The sequence below is a fragment of the Ailuropoda melanoleuca genome, chromosome 8 (assembly GCF_002007445.2).
Source record: "Ailuropoda melanoleuca isolate Jingjing chromosome 8, ASM200744v2, whole genome shotgun sequence".
In the NCBI taxonomy this organism is placed as follows: Eukaryota; Metazoa; Chordata; class Mammalia; order Carnivora; family Ursidae; genus Ailuropoda; species Ailuropoda melanoleuca.
In genome coordinates this window covers 105566928-105588142 of record NC_048225.1, presented here as the reverse complement: position 1 = coordinate 105588142, position 21215 = coordinate 105566928, and the positions used below count along the sequence as shown (strand labels likewise).

At 34.7% G+C, this 21215-nt stretch overlaps 1 protein-coding gene across 2 annotated transcripts in view; it reads left to right on the top strand.

Moving 5' to 3' along the window:
* Window positions 1-21215, top strand: part of CFH (complement factor H) — a 76032-nt gene that overhangs the window by 45926 nt on the left and 8891 nt on the right. The window contains exons 10-17 of one of the 2 annotated variants that reach the window (XM_034667166.1): window positions 8216-8398; window positions 10036-10209; window positions 12284-12460; window positions 13204-13386; window positions 13493-13675; window positions 16224-16397; window positions 19735-19917; window positions 20389-20586. The exons of the other annotated variant lie outside the window; for it this stretch is intronic. Of the exons in view, the coding sequence (XP_034523057.1) occupies window positions 8216-8398; window positions 10036-10209; window positions 12284-12460; window positions 13204-13386; window positions 13493-13675; window positions 16224-16397; window positions 19735-19917; window positions 20389-20586 (1455 nt within the window). The remainder of the gene's footprint in view (window positions 1-8215; window positions 8399-10035; window positions 10210-12283; window positions 12461-13203; window positions 13387-13492; window positions 13676-16223; window positions 16398-19734; window positions 19918-20388; window positions 20587-21215) is intronic. 2 annotated transcript variants of the gene reach the window in all.

The window sequence follows — 21215 nt, the reverse complement described above, 5'->3', positions numbered from 1 at the left end:
AAAATGACAAGAAACAAAACCTAAAATCAGAAAAAGGAAGGAAATAATAAAGATGAGAGCAGAAATAAATGATAAACTAGAAAAACAATAACAGATAAATGAAACCAGGAGCTGGTTCAGAAAAAATTGATAAAATTGATAAACCCCTAGTCAGATTTGTCAAAAAGAAAACGGAAACAAATAAATAAAATCACAAATGAGGGAGGAGAAATAACAACCAAAACCACAAAAAACACAATTATAAGAGAATATTCTGAAAAACTGCATGCCAACAAATTGGGCAACCTAGAAGTAATGGATAAATTCCTAGAAACATAAACCAGCAAAACTGAAACAGGACGAAACAGAAAATTTGAACAGACCAACTACCAGCAAAAAAAAAGAATCAGTAATCAAAAAACCCCAATAAAAAAAAGTCGAAGATCAGATGGCTTCACAGGTGAACTCTACCAAACATTTTTTTTAAAGATTTATTTATTTTGAGAGAGGGTGGGGATGAAAGGGCAGAGGGAGGGGCAGAGAGAGAATCCAAGGAGACTTCCTGCTGAGTGCAGAGCCTCACTTAGGGCTGGATCTCATGGCCCTGAGATCACGACCTGAGCTGAAATCAAGAGTCAATCAAGAGTCGATGCTTAACTGACTGAGCCACACAGGAACCCCTCTGCCAAACATTTAAGGAAGTATTAATACCTATTCTTCTCAAACTATTCCAAAAAAAAAAAGAAAAGGAAGAAAAGCTTCCAAATCTATTTTATGAGGCCAGCATTATCCTGATATCAAAACCAGATAAAGACACCACAAAAAAGAGAATTACAGGTCAATATTTCTGAGGACACAAAAGACACAAAAATGACACATAAACACAAAAATTCATAAAGATACTAACAAACTGAATCCAACAATATTTTAAAAATATATTCACCACAATCAAGTGGGATTTATTCCTGGGTTTCAAGCGTAGTTCGATATTTACAAATCAATCAATATGATACATCACATCAGTAAAAAGAAGGATAAGAACTATATGATCGGGGCGCCTGGGTGGCACAGCGGTTAAGCGTCTGCCTTCGGCTCAGGGCGTGATCCCGGCGTTGTGGGATTGAGCCCCACATCAGGCTCCTCCGCTATGAGCCTGCTTCTTCCTCTCTCACTCCCCCTGCTTGTGTTCCCTCTCTCACTGGCTGTCTCTATCTCTGTCAAATAAATAAATAAAATCTTTAAAAAAAAAAANCTCATTAAAATAAAAAGCTTCTGCACAGCAAGGGAAACAATCTACAAAACTAAAAGTCAGTTTTTGGATTGGGAGAAGATTTTTCCAAATGACATGTCTAGTAAGGGGTTAGTATCCAAAATATATAACAAACTTATAAAACTCAACGCCTAAAAACAAAATAATCCAATTTAAAAATGGGCAAAAGACATGAACAGACATTTCTCCGAAGAAGACACACAGATGGCCAACAGACATATGAAAAGATACTCACCATCGCTTATTATCAGGGAAATGGAAATCAAAACTGCAATGAGATATCACCTTACACCTGTCAGAATGGCTAAAATCAATAACACAGGAAACAACAGGTGTTGACAAGGATGTGGAGAAAGGAGAACCCTCTTGCACTGTTGGTGGGAATGCAAACTGGTGCGGCCACTCTGGAAAACAGTATGGAGGTTCCTCAAAAAGTTAAAAATAGAATTTCCATATGACCCAGCAATCATTCTACTGGGTATTTACTCAAAGAACAAAAACACTAATTCAAAGGGATCCAAGCACCCCCGTGTTTATAGAAGCATTATGTAGACTAGCAAAGATAGGGAAGGAGCCCAAGTGTCTATTGATTGATGAATGGATAAAGAAGAGGTGGTATATATATATATAATGGAATATTACTCAGCGATAAAAAAGAATGAAATCTTACCATTTGCAACAACATGGATTTAGATAGAGATTATAATTTTAGTGAAATAAGTCAGAGAAAGATAAATACCATATGATCTCACTCATATGTGGAATTTAAGAAACAAAAAATGTGAGTAAAGGGGGGGAAAGTGAGAGAGATACGAACCAAAAACAACAACAACAACAAAAACCAACTCTAACTGTAAAAACAATGTGATAGTTACCAGAGGGGGGAGAGGTGGCAGTGGGCAGGGGGAATGGGTGAAATAGGTGATGGGGATTAAGCATTGCTCTTGTCATGATAAGCACTGGGTGATGTATGGAATTGTGGAATCACTATATCATACACCTGAAACTAATATAACACCGTATGTTAACCAACTGGATTTAAAATAAAAACTTAAATACATACAGACATACATATATACATTCAATCTAGAAAAGAATAGAGTGACACCAGCAAGATGCCAGAATACAAGTTTCTATTCTTTCTGGCAAAGAACACCAGTTTTGACAATCACCCACAGACCAGAGCATCTTTGCGGAAGTCTGGGAATCTAGCAGAAGTTTTAGCACACCATTAGAGCGAAAAGATCCAAGAGTGGGTGCATTGAAGTGGGTGAAAGGAACAGTTTCAATTATCTGAGTCATTCCTCCCCTAAAGTGGCACAATTCAATGCCAAGAGAAACCCACTCAGACTGCAACTTCTCCACTGGGGGAAAGAGTGTGTGAGTTAATATCTGGCTTCCTATGCTGTGTGGGTCTCTGACCAAAAAGCCCATTTCTTTCTCACCACATCCAGATTATGAGGTGATCTTCATGACTGGGGAGAGCTTGGAGCACAGCAATCAGGGCTCAGAATTCATCAAGGGACAAATATCCTAGTAACCACATTGCAAAGACAAAGAGAGAATTTCAAAAGCAACAAGAGAGAAGAAAATGCCTCATGTACAAAGGCAATTCTATGAGAGGTGTTTATAGTGACAAATGCCTACACTAAGAAAAAGAAATGATTTCAAATATACAACCAATTATACATTAAAACGAACTAGAAAAAGAAGAACAAACTAAGCCTAAAATTAGCAGAAGCAATGAAATAACAGAAATCAGAGAAGAAATATGTGAAATAAAGGCCCCCCAAAATCAACAAAATTAATACTTACCTTTTGGAAAAGATAAACAAAATTGACAAACTTAGAGCTGATTAAAAAAAAGAGAAAAGATCAAATAAAACAAAATGAGAAATGAAAGTGGAGACGTTCAACTGATGCCACAGAAATACAAATGTTCATAAGAGATAAGCATAAACAATTACACACCAGCAAATTGGATAACCTAGAAGAAATGGATAAATTCCTAGAAATACAAAACTTGCCAAAACAAAATCATTCAAGAAATAGAAAATCTGAACAAACCAAAAACAAGCAACAAAACTGAATCATTAATTTAAAATATCTCTGCAAAGAAAAGTCTGGGACCAGAAGTTTTCATAGTAATTTAAAGAAGAATTAACACCAATTCTTCTCAAATCATTCCAAAACTTTGAGGGCAGGGAGCACTTCCAAAACTACTTTGCAAGATCAGCATTACTTAATACCAAAGCTAGATGAGGACACTATAAGGAAAAAAAATTATAGGCCAGTATCACCGATAAACATAGATACAGAACTGCTCAACAAAATATTAGCAAACTAAATTCAACATCATATTAAAAGATTCATACACCATAATGAAGTCGGGTTTCTTGATGGGCCTCAAGATGCAAATCAGTACTGTGATAAACCCCATTAACAATACAAAGGGTAAAAATCATATAATCATCCCAGTAGAGAAAAAGCATTTGACACAATTCACAATCCATTTATGATAAAAACTCTCAACAATTAGGTATTGAGGAAATGTACCTCAACATAATAAAGGCCAAAATATGAAGCCCATAGCTAACATCATATTTAATGGTGAAAAGCAGAAAGCTTTTCCTCAAGGATTGGGAAAAAGACAAGGATACATACTTTCAAACCACTGCTGAACAAAGGGAAATAAAAGGTACCCAAATAAAAAATAAAGAAGTAAAATTATTTCTGTAGATGACATATATAGAGAAAACCCTAAAGACTCCACACAACACACACACACGCAAAAACCTGTTGGAATTAATAAATGAAGTGAGTAAAGTTGCAGGATACAAAATCAATACACAAATCTGTTATGTAATGCACAATCTGTTATGTAATGAATAATGAACTATCAGAGAAATTTAAAAAACAATACCATTTACAATTGCATGAAAAATAATTGAATACCTAGGAATAAATCTATCCAAGGAGATGAAAGACTTGTATTCTGAAAACAATAAGACAATGCTAAAATAAATTAAAGAAGATATAAATAAATGGAAACATCTATGTTCATGGATTGGAAGAATTAATATTGTTAAGATGTGCACACTACCCAAAGTGATCAATAGATACAATTCCTGTCAAGATCCCACTGGCATTTTTCACAAAAGTAGAATAAACAATCCTAAAATTTACACAGAACCACAAAGACTCCCAAAGAGCCAAAGCAATCTTGAGAAAGAAGAACAAAGCTGAAGGCATCATGCTTCCTGATTTCAAACTATATCATAAAGTGATTAAAATGAAAACAATATCATATCGGCAGATCAATGGAGTAAATATAGAAGCCAGAAATAAACTCATACATATATCCTTAATTTAAAACTTGATAACAGTGTCAAGAATACACATGAGGAAAGTAGTGTCTTCAGTGAATAGTGTTGGAAAAGCTGGATATCCACAAGCAAAAAAAAAAAAGGAAACCACAATATTAAACCACTGATGAAAAGTAACTCTAGACGAATTAAAGACTTAAATATGACTTGAGGGGCGCCTGGGTGGCACAGCAGTTAAGTGGGATCGAGCCCCACGTCGGGCTCCTCTGCTGTGAGCCTGCTTCTTCCTCTCCCTCTCCCCCTGCTTGTGTTCCCTCTCTCACTGGCTGTCTCTATGTCTGTCAAATAAATAAAATCTTTAAAATAAATGAATAAATAAATAAATAAATAAGACTTGAAACTATAGAAGTACTAGAAGATACATAGGGAAATATCTTCTTGACATTGGTCTTGGCAATGATATTTTTTGGATATGACATCAAAGCACAGACAGAAAAGCTGAAATAAAACTATATCAAATAAAAAAGCTTCTACTCAGCAAATCAACAAAGTGAAAAGGCAACCTATGGAATGGGAGAAAATATTTGCAAACCATAGATCTGAGGAGGGTGTGTGTGTGTGTGTGTGTGTGTGTGCGTGTGTGTGTATTGACAGCTCAATAGCAAAAAAAATCCAATCCAATTAAAAAAATGGGCAAAGATCTGAATAGACATTTTTCTGAAGAATACATGCAAATGGCCAATTGGTACTCAAAAATCACTAATCATCAGCATATGCAAATCAAAACCACAATGAACTATCACCTCATGCCTGTTAAAATGGCCTTTATTAAAAAGACGAGATAACAAGTGTTGGTGAAAATGTGGAGAAAAGGGAACACTTGTATACTTTGGGTGGGAATGTAATTTGTTATAGGCATATGGAAAACAGCATGGAAGTTCCTCAAAAAGTTAAAAAAAGCTACCATATGATACAGCAATCCCATTTCTGGGTATATATCTGAAGGAAATGAAATCAGTATCTTGAAGAAATATCTGCATCCTCATGTCCATTATAGCTTTATTCACAATAGCCAACATACAGAAACAACCTAAGTGTCCACTGGTGTATGAATGGATAAGGAAGATGTGATACATATATATATATGTACAATGGAATATTATTCAACCATGAGAAAAAAGAAAATCTCGCTATTTACAACAACGTGCTCGAACCTAGAGGACATTATGTTAAATGTAATAAGCCAGAGGTAGGCAAATACATTGTGATTAAACTTGTATATAAGATCAAAAAAGAAAAAAAGAAAAGATCAAATTTATAAAAGCAGAGAGTAGAATGGTAATTATCAGGTTTTGCAGATGAGGGGAATGAGAAGATGCTGGTCCAAGGCTGTAAGCCTTCAGTTATAAGATGAATAATTCTGCAGATCTAACTTACAGCATGATAACTATAGCTAATAATAATGTATTGTTACATTATATTGTGTTATACAATACAGTTGTATAACTGAAATTTGCTAAAAGAGTAGATATTAGGCATTCTAGCTACAAAAAAATGTTGTGAGGTGATTAACGTGATTTTGAAAATCATTTCCAAATGTATGTGTGCAACAAGTCATCTCACTGTACACTTTATATATACAATTTTGTCAATTATACTTCAATAAAGGAGGTAGAAAAACATAATAGACACACAAAATATAAGGAGATAAAAATCAAAGTGAATAACTATAAAACATAATCAAATAGCAAAGGAAGTCATCAAAAGTGGAAGAGATTGAAAAAACAATTGCAAAACAGAAGACAATTAGCCAAATGTGACTAGTGAGTGTTCACCTATCAAGAATTCCTTTAAATGTAAATGAATTAAACTTACCTATTAAAAGGAATACAGTACCTAAATAGGTAAAAACCAAGAACTCACTTTAGATTTAAAGACACAATAGGCTAAAAGTGAAGAAATGGAAAAAGATATTTCATGTGAATAGTAACGAAAGAATGCTGGAGTGACTATACTTCTATCAGAAAAAAAATTGACTTTATGTCTAAAACTGTCTCTGGAGACATCTTAAGAAGGTCATTATATAATAATAAAAGAGTCTATTTAACAGGAAGATATAGCAATTTTCAACATAAGTGGATCCAACTTTGGAACTCCTAAATATATAAAGCAAATATTGACAGATCTAAAGAGGAGAAATTGAGAGCAGGACAATAATATAAGGAGACTTCAATACCCCACTTTGAATAATGGATAGAACACCCAGACAGAAATTCAAGAAAGAAGCTCTAGATCTGAACAACAGTATAAACAAAATGGATCTAATAGATAGATATGGAATTTTCCACCCAACAGTGGAAGAGTACATTCTCAACTACACATGAAAGATTCTATACAGTATCTTTTTCAAGCACAATGGAGTAAAACTAGAAATCATTAACAGCAAAAGAATGGGAAAAAATCACAAATACATGGAAAGAAAACAGCACACTCTCAAACAACAATTGGGTCAAAGAAGAAAGTGCTAGAGAATCTTTAAAAATATCTTGAGACAAATGAAAACAAAAACACAATATAACAAAATTTACAGATGCTGCAAAAGCAGTGGGAAGAGGGAAGTTTTTAGTGACAAACGCCTACATTAAAATAGAAGATCCTATATAAACAACCTAAATTTATGCCTCAAGGAACTAGAAAAACAAACCAAGCCCAAAGTTAGAAGGGAGGAAGTAATAAAGATTAGAGCAGAAAGAAATCAAATAGAGAATAATAAAACACCCTATTCCACCATCTCCCCCAACAACAGTCTGGTGGTGTTGTTTTTTTTTTTTTTTTTTTCAAATGTATGTGCATGTTGGGTTTTCTTTGCTTTTCTTTTTCTATGCCCAGCATGGAGCCCAACACAGGGCTTGAACTCACAGCCCTGAGATCAAGACCTGAGCTGAGAACAAGAGTCAGATGCTCAACCCACTGAGCCACCCAGGGGCTGCTTTAATGTCTTTAAAAAATATATATTATATACTTTAATTCCATATCCTGAGTGTTTAATATTCCAAGTATCTCATGTCCAGTCTACTAGGTGCCCCAAGTGAAGGAATAAAATTACCAATTATGAAAAAATATATACTTCATGTTTTCTCCTTTGAAAAGCACCCAGTTATGATGACAAACATTTCAAATTCTCAGAGTTGTAGTAGCTATGGTGGCAGATGCTCTGAGATCATCACCTGATCTGAGCTACCCCAGTTACTTAACTGAATGCTGGTGTTGCTAAAGAGATCCTACGTACGCAATATTTAAAACAGGTGCCTGGAAAAGATCCTTTGCCAGTAGAGTTCTGGCATGCTGTAGGATTCCGGATCCATTAGACAAACAAATTTCTAGTAATTTCCTAGAAGGGATTCTGAGTATTCAAAATATTGCCTCTTCATTCCAAAAAAAAATTTTAATGAACTATCCTGATTTAATATCTTTGGAAACTCACAACTTATTTTCTCTGTCACTAGAATTTGGGTGATTTGGATTTTCTGGGTTTTCATTTGTAAATGACTGCTGATTTTTTATATTCTTATGTTATTTGAGTCTTTATAAAAATGTTTATTTATATGCTTATCTTTTCCTTATACTTTCTCCCTTTCAGAAAGATGCTTAAAATCAGAGACAACAATTGAAAATGGATTTTTTTCTGAATATGAATTTGCATATCCCTTGAATAAACAAACACAATATCAGTGTAAATCAGGATACGTAACTCCAAATGGTAAAACTTCAGGATCAATTACATGTCTGGAAAGTGGATGGTCACCTCAACCCACATGTATTAGTGAGTAATTTCATGTTCATATTCATTATCCTGATGATCGTTGCACAAAAGTTTACTTCAACTTTAATTCTTTTCTGGGGGGAGGTCCTGATGTGGTTCCCATTTGAAGATAAATTAAAAAATATATAATTTCTTTTACTATTAAGATTAATCACTTGTAGGCTGGAATATCAGTCCACCTTTCAGTTCAAGTTTTCTTCCACTTCAAAACATCCTGTGATTAAATAAATAAATAGATAAATAAATAAATAATAAAATAAAAAATTCTGTGATTTGGAAACTAAATAAGGAGACTTATGTGTATTCTCTATAAACTCATTTATTTTTGGTTGACATCTTTGTGCCTATCATACCTGTTTTTAGGTCATTAAACTTTTGTGTCAGAGTCTTTGCTCCTAGACATAAAAGTTATGTTTTTAAGTGATGATCTGGGTCCATAGTGCGTAATTTTAATTTAGTCTGTAGAATTTACATGCTTAGTAATCCAGGGTAGGTCCACTTCTATAAAGTCCTCTCCCTTGGGAAATCTTCATAAATATCTAGTTAGTGGAGACAGAAATGCTTCTAGGTAGTACCAAATGCAGCAGTGTAGAAAGATTTCCCTGTCCCTAGATATTTATGGAGATTTTCTAAGAACACTTTGCTCAGTTTATCTTATACTCCAAAGCTACACAGTGATATTTTGAACAGATATTTAGCATATCCACTTTAAGTGGGTATTTGAATATCCATTTCTATTGTTTTCACTTCCTTATTTTTTTTAATTTTCATGCTTACTGTGGGCACTAGCCACAGAAAAAAATGATAACAGTTGTCCCATATTGAACTCTTTTTATACTAAATTGTGATCACTCTTATTATGGAAGAGAAAATTTCTCTCTCTCTCTCTTTTTTTTTTTTTTTTGCTAGCATAGTTTTGCTTTGTTTTTTAAAACATTAGGTAGCTGGCTACATACCACAGTATAACATTTGAGATGAATTATTTAAACCTTTATTAACATCGTTCTAGTATAGTGTTAACAAAATTTGAGACTTTTAACACTTTACTTCCTTATAACAAATTATAAACAATAGAGTTATCTCTCTATTCAATCTTGGTAAGTTTAAAAGAATACACAGCCACAGGAATATATTTGGGAAAGAAAATCAGCATGTGAGCTTTAGAAATTATTATGCTGTAAAGTAGAGTTTTATAGAAAACTTAAAAATTTACTTGCATTGTTGAAGAGTCATTCAACTAATCTGGCATGTTTGTCACACTGCTAATGAGTTTGGCATCTTAATTCACAAAATGCTATTCTGCTTTGCTAGAAAAATATGATACATCTGTAATGGCCTATTTTATTACAAGCATGGGATAAACATAAGTATCATTGATTGAGAAAAGTGTTCTTAGAATAAATTTTTCAGTGTTTAAGTGATAAGAAAACACTATGTAGAAACTTTTTTTTTCATTTTGAGTAATTTTTTCAGGACAATGATTTAGCACAGGTATTCTTAGATTCTTTTAATATGATATTTAATTTATTAGCTCATACTAATTGATAAAGCTATTTTTACCACCTTAAGATGAGACTTGATTATGTTGTCCATTAAGTAATATTAGAAATGAAACCTTAAATTCTATTATGCATTAGAATTTTGTGACAGGCCAGTATTGGAGAATGCCAGAATCAAAAGTAATGGCACATGGTTTAAGCTCAATGACAAGTTGGACTATGAATGCCTTGACAGATTTGAAAGCAAAGATGGCCGCACAGGTTCCATAGTGTGTGGTGAGGACGGTTGGTCTCATAAACCAGGATGTTATGGTAAGTGCTGTTTTTTCAGATGTGGGAGAATTTTATGAACTGATGCTGGATAGGAGGCAAAGAAAGGATTATTCAGCTTATTTTCAAGGCATGTCAGCCTTTAGATTAATTTAATGATTGAGAAAATCCCATAAGGCAGTCTTAAGGAAAGAAAGAATATAGGGGCGCCTGGGTGGCTCAGTCGTTAAGCATCTGCCTTTGGCTCAGGGCGTGATTCCTGCATTCTGGGATCGAGCCCCACATTGGGCTTCTCTGCTGGGACCCTGCGTCTTCCTCTCCCACTCTCCCTGCTTGTGTTCCCTCTCTCGCTGGCTGTCTCTCTCTGTCAAATAAATAAATAAAATCTTTTAAAAAAAAAGAATATAAGTTATTTAGATTTTTTGAAAAGTTTTTTTTTTTTCCATATGTTGTGCTTGTGGTGTGGAAAAGATTCAGGAGTTTATGCAGGGTGAGTAAGTGCGGGGATTGGGATAGGGTGATGGCCGACAAGATGCAAAGCAGACCACATTCAAGATCTAGTTTGTTGGTAGAAAACACAGCTGATGTTTACTAATATATTATTGAATGCAAGAGGGAGTAATAATCAAGGGATTCACATGCTTGTTTTAAATTTTTTCATAAGCAAGCAGTTAAGTGGCAATGCCTTTTTGTAAGGTGGTGCTGACAGAGCAAAGAGAACTTTGGGAGGAACATCACAACTTTTGACTTGACCACATTATGGTTGAGCTGCCTGTGGACAATCAAAATTGTTCATGTGAACTACAGAGTTAAATATATACGTCTAGCTAAGAGATACATATTTGGAATTATCACCCAAATAAATGATGATATCAAACTGGAAAAGAATACAGAATAAAAAGAGAAGAGAGCTCAAGACTGAGCCCTGAAGCATTCCAACGTTTAGATGTTGGGCAGAAGAAGAGTAAGTGGCAAAGTAGATGGAGAAAATGAGGACCCAGAGAACCGGAAGAAGAAAACATTTTGGAATGACTGTTCTCATAGATGTGGAGAGAAGAAAATGATGAAAGGATAAGGAAGTATAAGTGAATCCTGTGGAGTCAGCCTGGTCAATTCCAATTCCATCATTTACTAAATTTCATCATTGACTAAACATGTATCTTAGGGCAACAGCCAAGCTTATTTGAAGCTTGTTCACTCTTCCTCATGTGCAAAATGTTTTAATAATTACAAATGCTCTAATATGTCAAAGGATTGTTTTTCTTTTTAGTATGATTCTAATACTTAAATTCCAGTTTTTAATTTTATAAATTAATTAGCAAGATAGGAGGGTTCCAAATAAGAAAAATGTATTTTTTATAATATTTAGGAATGTGACGAATGTCACAAACTTGACAAATTTGGAGGGATAATTTTACATATTCCTAATTTGAATCAGAATGATCAACAATTTATTAATACATGGTATAAATTTTAGATTTAATAAGAATAGATAGTTGTATATTATATAAATATTCAAGACACCTAGAATATGCCTAGTTATGTGGCCTTGAACATGTTTCTTTATTTTGTTTCATGTTTCATTTTATAATTCAGTTTGATTTCTTTACTAATAGAATTAATATGATATAAATTAAGCAATTTTGATAGTTTCTTTAAACCACATTAGAAATGCCTTGTGTGTGTTCTGGTTCTCCAGTTATATTTACATTAAACAAAAATACCAATTCTTATTTGAGTGCAATTTTAAAATTGTAGCATCACTTTTTTTAATGCAAGAGAATACTTTTATGTTTTGAGAGTACAAAACAATATCACATTATATTTATAAATAAATGTCACTTATAAAATCAGATCCAGCATAAGCAAGTTGACCTTACAAACACGTTTTCAGGATACATATATTGCTATTCAATGCCTTAATATTTCTGAGTCCCCTGTGAATTTAGAAGGTGTGTGAAACCTAATATGTAATATTTTTCAAGGAGGAGGATTTATCTCATGCCCCTCTGTATATGCAGTACCTAGCACCTCATTTTTACAGGACACATATACAGTTTCCTTTGGTGATGATTAATTATATATACTCACTAAATTATTTGACCTTTTTTTATAGAAATAGAATGCAAGGTTCCAGAAGTAGAAGAATACTTAGTTCCTGAGCCCAGAAATGACAAATATAATGTTGGAGATGTGTTGAAATTCTCTTGCAGACAAAGACTTAAGAGAGTTGGACCAGATTCAGTTCAGTGTTACCACTTCGGATGGTCTCCTAAACTTCCAACATGTAAAGGTAAATATCTATCTTACAATCATTAAAACAAGAATTAGGATTTGGGTATCAACCCTTTTTTTTTCCCTCCTAATTTTCTGTTGGCTTTGAGCATGTCTATAATCTAGTGCATTAAGCCAGGGCATGTGTTGAGGGGTAGATACATCAGACTTCCTTATTTAAGCAATTAATCTCCAATTGTTTCTTGAAATATGTAGTGGAAGTATCCATAGATATATATTTATGATGTCTCACACTTCTTTTGTTATTTCTCCTTTTGCCTACAGACCCACCAATAATATCGGACACTTTGTATAGCAGGGGCCTTACCTCAAGTTTCATTGAGTGTCTAAACACCATTCAAGCAACTTACAGTCAATTCAATAACACGGGTGGCTTAATCAAAGTTATAACATCTTGATCAAATGCTTGCCTCGAATGATGGCATTTTTTCAGTTTTGATAAAATGTTTCCATAGATTATGAATATTGCTCTAATTTACACAACTGCATTTATTAATTGGTTTGCATATAATTTTAGAATATATAGATTATTAAACATATTTTCTGGGTTTAAGTATACTTCCAATACACTCATTCAGTGTAAGTAATAGAACTGGGAAATATGTTTCTGGTGTAAACACCATTGTTTAAGAAGGCTATAATAAATTATATAAATTAATTTTTAAAACCTCTCTATTTTATGGATTTTTAAGTTGTAAAATAGATAATTTAACCATAATTTACACAGTATTTCTCTTGTAGAGCAAACAAGACAGTGCACTCCACCTCCTCAACTCCTCAATGGGGAAATTAAAGAAACACATAAAGAAATCTATGAACACAATGATTTGGTGGAATATGTTTGTGACACTAGATTTCTGATGAAAGGTTGTAATAAAATTCAATGTGTTGATGGCCAATGGACAGACTTGCCTAAGTGTATTGGTAATGTATATAAAATATTAATATGTAAACATAAATCAACACTATATTCATATAAACTCATAAATTGCATTTTGCAAATAAATATATTTTTGTGAAATATTCACAGAGGTGAGGAGTACATGTGGAGATATACCTGAACTTGATTATGGCTCTATTGTTGAGTCTTCTGTCCCTCCCTATCACCATGGAGATTCAGTACAGTTCAGTTGCGAAGAAGAATTTACAATGATTGGACACAAGTCAATTACATGTATTAATGGAATGTGGACCCCACTTCCTCAGTGCATCGGTGAGAAGACACTTCTCAAATTGACAGTCAATGAAATTTAATATTTTTATTGTAAAAACTATATTTGCAAACATATTTTTGAAATTTAGGTATATTCTTGAAAATGTTGGGTCTTAGGTGCATCTTGCTGGCTCAGTAGGTTAAGCATCTGCCTTCCTCTCAGGTCATGATCTCAGGGGGCAATTGAGCCCCCACATCAGACTCCCTGATCAACAGGGAGACATTGCTTATAGTTCATTATGTGTCCACAAATTAGCAATAGAATCTTATCAAGCTTTCTGTCCCTGATATTAACACTGTTTATAAGTGTGAAGCTAAATTTTACTTCTAGTTATTCTTATGATTTAAATATGAGTACTAATTGCCAAAATAGAACTATATTTACATAAATACCACCTTTGATTTTATGTAGCACTCTTGATTTCAGGCCCTGGAAAACAAAAAAAGTTAATACCTACTTGCTACATTCCTTTAGGAATCTTGCCTGTGTCAAAGTTCCTAACAATTTCCCAATCTGTTTCAAATGCAACAACAAGTTAATGTGCTGAAGGATGGGGGGCTGCAGGCCCTCTCAGTCAGTGGTAGAACTCAGTCAAAGGAGGCAGTCAGGGTTAGGCCAGGAAACAAATCTGACGGGTGGACTTCACTCTGATTGATGTATGTGAATCATCCTGACCTTTGGATGACCAAGTCTTTTATGACTAACCGGGAAAATATTGGGGGCCCTTTTCATTTTTCCCTTAGAATGAGTTCTCCCCTAGAGTTTTCCTAGGTCCTACATTCAAAGAGAGCCCTGGATGTCCAGTCTTACTTATTCATCAGATTTCTAGGCATTAATTGTTCCAAGGAGAAGGTAGGGCTTAGGCGCACGCTCCGTGAGAGCAGAGATTTACCCTGTTTTGTTCATGATGTATTCCCAATACCCAAAAGACTGGCGGACATACAGCAGACATTACCTAGGAGTTTGTTGAATGAATCATAAGTTTTGTTGCTTATTAATCCTTACATTTTTGCTGGAACACATTCCCATTAGAAGTATTGTCAGTCCTTCAAGACCAAACTTCATCTTTGTCCTCTTCTATCTCCACAAATGACCTCCCCTTATTTCTTATGGAGGAAAAACCCAAAGTTATAACAGGCATGAAAACTCTCAACTTTTCACTCTTATTCTAAAATATCTGCTTCGATTATTACTCTTTTCTGACCTCAGAGTTTGCCTTCCAAAGGTTAATTTTCTACCTATATTCAACTTAACATAATCCCCTTATAGTTATCATAGACCTTACTCCAATTTTCTCCGTTCAATGTTTATTTTGTACCTCCAACCAGTCTAGCTATTCACTCTTCTCCGAATGTTTATCTTCTCCTAATAAACAAACAAATTCTTTCAGAAACCAATCAATCATAGGACAATGACAACAACCACCTCCACTCCTTTTTACTTGTCCTTCAGTTACCATCACCTGAACACGGTGTTTTGTCTCCCTCAACACTGTGGAAAAGCCCTAAAAACAGGACTAATTCTCAGCCTCTAGCATGTTTTGAATTAGTCTCCTTTGTTTATTTTTTATTGTATTACAAAATCATTACTTCTTTGGCTAATCATTAACAAATCATTTAACAAAGGCCTACATCAACTCATTATTTTATCAAATCCAAAAAGTACTTTAATCTGTATTGAATTTTTGAAATATGTAGGTATATAAAAGGTTGTTATATTTAACTCAGAGTCAGTAAAAACTTGTAAATATCACATTATGATATTATTGAATTATTGGGTGATCTGGAATATAAAATAGTTCTTCAAAGATTGTGAGAGTATAAGCAGGAAACAGGTTCTGGCTTTAAGAGCCCAACTTCTTATTCCAAGAATCTGTTTCTATTTTTTAGTCATCATGCAAAAGATCTAGTTAAGCAATCACATTCTGTATAATACATCTTAGATGTACTTTTCTTATTTTATTGCATAACCTCTAATGAAAAAAATATATTTAAACTAGCAAGTTCATATATTCTATTTCCACAGATAAATATGGGACCGTATGTAGTCAGGTGACGACTGTTCAGTCTGTAGATCATCCAAAACAGTGAGCCTCTTCCACTTTCCTATTCCCAAAGTGCAGAATGTATTTATGATGGACATTTTCTCTGAAGTTTCAAAGACTGGACACAAGACTTATGTTCATAGGGGCACCTGGGTGGCTCAGTTGTTATGCATCTGCCTTCAGCTCAGGGCGTGATCCCAGCGTTCTGGGATCGAGCCCGCATTAGGCTCCTCTGCAGAGAGCCTGCTTCTTCCTCTTCCACTCCCCCTGCTTGTGTTCCCTCTCTTGCTGGCTGCCTGTCTCTCTGTCAAATAAATAAAATATTTAAAAAAAAAGAGACTTAGGTTCATACATAAGAGCCCATCTCAACCAATAAATTGGTTGATGGGAGTTATGGACTCAAATTCTAATTTCATTATACTATTGACTCTAAGCTATTTTTTTGTAGTAGTTGCTTTGATTCTTATAATTAGTCTTTTCAAGGGAATATTTTCATTTTACAGCAACAGATAAACTTAAGAAGTGTGAATACAGCTTGACTAGACAAGAGGCAAATCCATTAAGTAAGACTATATTTGACCATAATGCCAAAATAAGTTACAAATGCAGAGAAACATTAAAGCAGAAATACTCAGTATGCATAAATGGACGATGGGATCCCGAACTAAGCTGCGCAGGTAAGCGCTTGTTTATAATATTTTCAAAAACTTATTCTATTTCTTCCTAACTTGTAAAAGTAGTATCTTTGCATCTTTTAAAAAATTTTATCTATGTATTACTACTAATTTTCAAGCTGGAAGGAAATTTAAAAAGTAACTAAAACACTGTTTCTGAATACTAATCGCATCAGTGCATTGGTCCACTATAAAACAAAACACCCAGAAACTTGGTGGCCTTGAGTTAACAACTGGTCAGGTATCTTTAAGAATTAGTGTTTTGTTTTCTTTGAGGCTCAAGAGAGCACAAAGCTGGCATCGCCCTGGTTTCTGTCCCTGAGAAGCACATCTGTAGCCTCCAGATGTGCGGCAAATCTGAATTCTGCCCCTGAAGCTAAAGTTCCAGGACAAGGAAATAAGCCTTTTTCACAGCAAGACCGGGTGGTATGTTTCAGTCTGCTGTCTGTGTAATGCCCTGGAGGCAGTAGCTTGCCAAGAATTACCTCTCCCATTGTTACAGTCCTGTGGGACCCAGAAAGACAAGCCCCTCTGGCCACTAGAGCCAGGAGATCAAGGAGCGTCCCCTATGTGGACTGAGCATGCTTGCCAGCTTTAGCAAGGCAGCAGGAGAAGGCAGGGCTGGAGCACGCCCGCTGGCTTTGATTGGGGCCACAGGAGAGCACTGGGCTGGAGTGCCCCCGCAGGTGATATCAAGGTGAAGAGAAAGTGTAAAAACGGCACCTGCCATCAGCTCCATCATGGAAAGAGTCCCAACAGACCTCTGCCCCTCAGGTAGATGCTTTAAGATTAGCAAATGAATCTCCTTCTCACACATCTAAGTGTTTCTCAAACTGTTCCTTTCATATTGGCCCCCGGGGGTAGTGAGTCTGGGTGCCAGCTCTTTAAGGAAAGTATCTCAGGGTGGCTCAGTCAGTTAAGGGTCTGCCTTCGGCTCAGGTCAAGATCCCAGGGTCCTGAGATTGAGCCCCACATCAGGCTTTCTGCTGAACAGGGAGTCTGCTTCTCCCTCTCTCTCTGCCTGCTGCTCCCCTTGCTTGTGCTCTCTCTCTCTCTCTGTCAAATAAATAAAATCTTTTTTTAAAAAAAGTATCTCTGTTCTCTATAGCCCAGTGGGTCTCCTGGTTGTGAGACCCGTTGGTTTTCAAAGCCAGATGTTTTGGGGGCTCATCTTTCTTTTGCAGGTCCCAGAGTTCTGGGTGTTGATCTGGGACACAATCCTCTCTCTCCTCAAGGAGAAGCTCTGGATTTGGGAGATCCCACCTGATTGTGTGTAACCCTACCCTACCGGGGGTGGGATTTTGTCCATCCTGGGTCTCTGACTCTCCTACCCATCTCCATGTGGCCCTTTTACTGTTTGCTGTGAAGGAGCTATTCAGCTAAGTTTTCGGGTCTTTTTCAGAGGAAAGTATTCCATATGTACCTGTGTGACCTCTGATGAGGTCAGTTTCTTCCTATACATTTGTCCTCGCACTCGATTTGTGCATATTGATTCTATACTCTGACACTGTACTAAGTTGCACTATCCATTTTAGGTACTGTTTTGAAGATCTGTTGCAATTTTCTGTAAACAATTGTATCAGTGAAAATACAAGATTTTATTTTTGCCGATCCATTTTTATTTTTATTTTTTAATCTTATCACACTGACTAGGAACTCCGGTAAACTGTTGAAAGGAAGTGATGAGAACATACATCTTTGTCCTATTCCTGATCACTGGGGGAGGGTATTCAACATTTTACCACAAGTATAATGTCAATCTAAAACTCCATTTTTCCTTCTAAGTACTGCTGTAGCAGTCTCAAAATTTTTATATACATTTCATTTTCATTTGAATCTATGTGAATGTTTTCTAATATTCCTTGTGATTTCTTCTTTAACCTGTCAGTTATTTAGAATTTTGTTGCTTAATTTCCAAATATTTATTTTTTCCTAAATAGATTCATTCTCTTTTATCAGATTTTTTGTGGTATGATTGCTATACAAAGAACAGCAACAACAAAAAAATACAGAATAACTTTTAAGACATAGAAATAAAATACAAATAATTAATATAAACACAAAAATATAAAGAAGCTTTTTTTTAAAAGCATTAACAGATGACTTGCAGAATAGTAATTCTGCCTTTTTAGGGAAATTTAGTTGCTAGACCAACCTCTGGCAAAGTGTATCAGAGGAAGTATAAATTAAGATTATTAGGGCAAAAATGATTAAACATCAGATACAGAGGAAACTCAAACCTTGTCAATGCACTGAAAAAAAATGCCAAGATATTTAGAACAAATAAGAAATATTTTTTGATCAAATATAAAATACTTCTACACTTAGAAATTGAAAATATGAGAAATAGAATATATGAGATAGAAGTAGAAAATATTAGTAAGCATGAATGAATTGTATTCAGTGAAATATTTCTTTGAATTGACTACAAAATCTTGGGTAACTGAAAGGACTTATAAGACTTTCCAGCATACACTCACGTAAGGCCTTTAATGAAATAAAAGCACGACAGGAGAAAGCATAATCAGGGAATCATAGAGAGGTCCAATAGCCTCCAGATATAGCCATCCAGAGTCTTCCTCAGTTGAACAGGACATGCTTTGTCTTCAGATTATGAGCTGCCACGATACACGTGAGGTACCTCAGTTCTCCGGTAGCTCAAACACAAGTTTACAGGGGAATCTTGCATCTTTGCAAGGTCATGCTGGTCATGCAACGGCAGCCAGGCTCTCTAATCTGTTCAACAGGGTGCATTTCATTAACCTATCTCTTAGCAGTGTAGGCAAGCTAGTAAACAGTACCTCCACAGAGTTTTGAACTTTAAACAACACACTATAAATCATTAGTGACCATATGTAATTCTTATCTTAGCCAAGATTCTGTATCAAATAATTGATCATTAACTACATGTAATTCTTCCTCTGGCTAATTAGCTCCCATTCCACATCTTGTGAGGGTTTTAATCCAATCACAATACATTTGATTATAGATATCTGTCAACAAGATCCTGACATCAGTATTTATTTAGTGCCTCTTACTGAGTGGACAATTCAGTTAGAACATCCTAATGGTTAGAAATAATTAAAAATAAATTTTACATAGATTATGCAAGATTTATCACAGAAAGAAGAAGATACTACAAGTTAGATGGTGTGAACATAAACCACGTGTGATATATTAAAGTGGTCTACAAGCTGAAGAGTATAACATATTAAGTATAGAACGTAATGTCATTATTTGATTATTAATGAGACATTATTATTGAGTTTTCTGTTTATTATCTTTTTAATATGTTTAACTTATGATTTTTAATCAAGAAATTTAATTTTAATATTTTTAGAAGTTAGAACACAGTCATGCCCCCCTCCACCTCAGATTCCCAATGCTCAAAACATGACAACGACGGTGAATTATCAGGATGGAGAAAAAGTATCTGTTGTCTGTCAAGACAATTACATAATTCAGGATGCAGAAGAAATTGTGTGCAAAGATGGAAGATGGCAGTCAATACCACGCTGTGTTGGTCAGTAGCACATACCTTGCTTTATAACATTCTTTCAAATGAGGTTAATACTCACCTGTGCTTTGTGTAAAGGAACAAAATGAAGACCTTTCTCTGTATCTTTTTCACTTTACCCTGAAACGGTAAATTACAAACTAAGTATACAAATCAGTCAGCATTCTTTCACTTCTACTGTGAAATGAACAGACAAAAACTTTGGATTATTGTGCAAATACCAAGAAAATTTCTGTTTACGCCTATTTTACTCCTCATGATGAACAGGACAAGACTGAAGGGACATAGTGAAGAAGTAGAAAATAGCACAGATTTTATGTAAACACATAAGCTTGCAAATTTCAAATGTTTTTCAGTTTTTCAGTAATTCAATTTGTTCAAGGTATCCTTATTTTAAAATCCCAAGTGGTATTTGATTGCATTTTTCAATCTAAACATTAACTGTACTTGACCCTTTGATCTCTGTCCTTCATACAGAAAAACTCCGGTGTCTTCAACCACCTCATATAGAACATGGAACCGTTAACTCATCAGACGTAGAAGAGACATTGAAACCTAAGCTTTACCCACATGGCAGCAAATTAAGTTACACTTGTGAGGAAGGTTTCAGGATATCTGAAAACGATGAGATAACGTGCCAGATGGGAAAGTGGAGTTCTCTACCCTGGTGTATAGGTGAGGACAGTATGCAAACTAAAATTCTAGTTTCCATTTTTAATACAATCCATTAAATATAATTGTCATCAAAGTCATGGGAAAGAATCCTTTAGGTTTCTAAATATCTACAATCATTTATATCTAAATATCTAAAATCATTTACGTAATTACCTACTTTACCAAACAATTTTCACATAATCAAATCTATCCCATTTTTGTTATTTTTGATTCATTATAGAATCACTTTTAATTGTGGCAGTTGTTTAATTAAACTAGATGTGTAGTACAATTGAACCTACCTATTTATATAGGTATGCCTGTTCATATTCCTACCTATTTATATAAGTTGTACTGTTTATATTGCCACTGGGTTTTTACAATTTTTGTTTGTTTGTTTTTCCTATAATGTCCTTCCTGATTTCTTATAATATATGGTCCTTATCTCAAGTGATTCTCAATGTTCTTCTTTTTATTATTTATTATATTGGTTTAAGAAGCACTGATAGTCTTTTCATAACTATATTGACATTTTTATTTTTTAATTTTTATTATATTTTTATTATATTAGTTTCAGGTGTACAATGTAGTGATTCATCGCTTCCATACAACACCAGGTGCTCATCACAAGTGCCCCCATTAATCCCTTT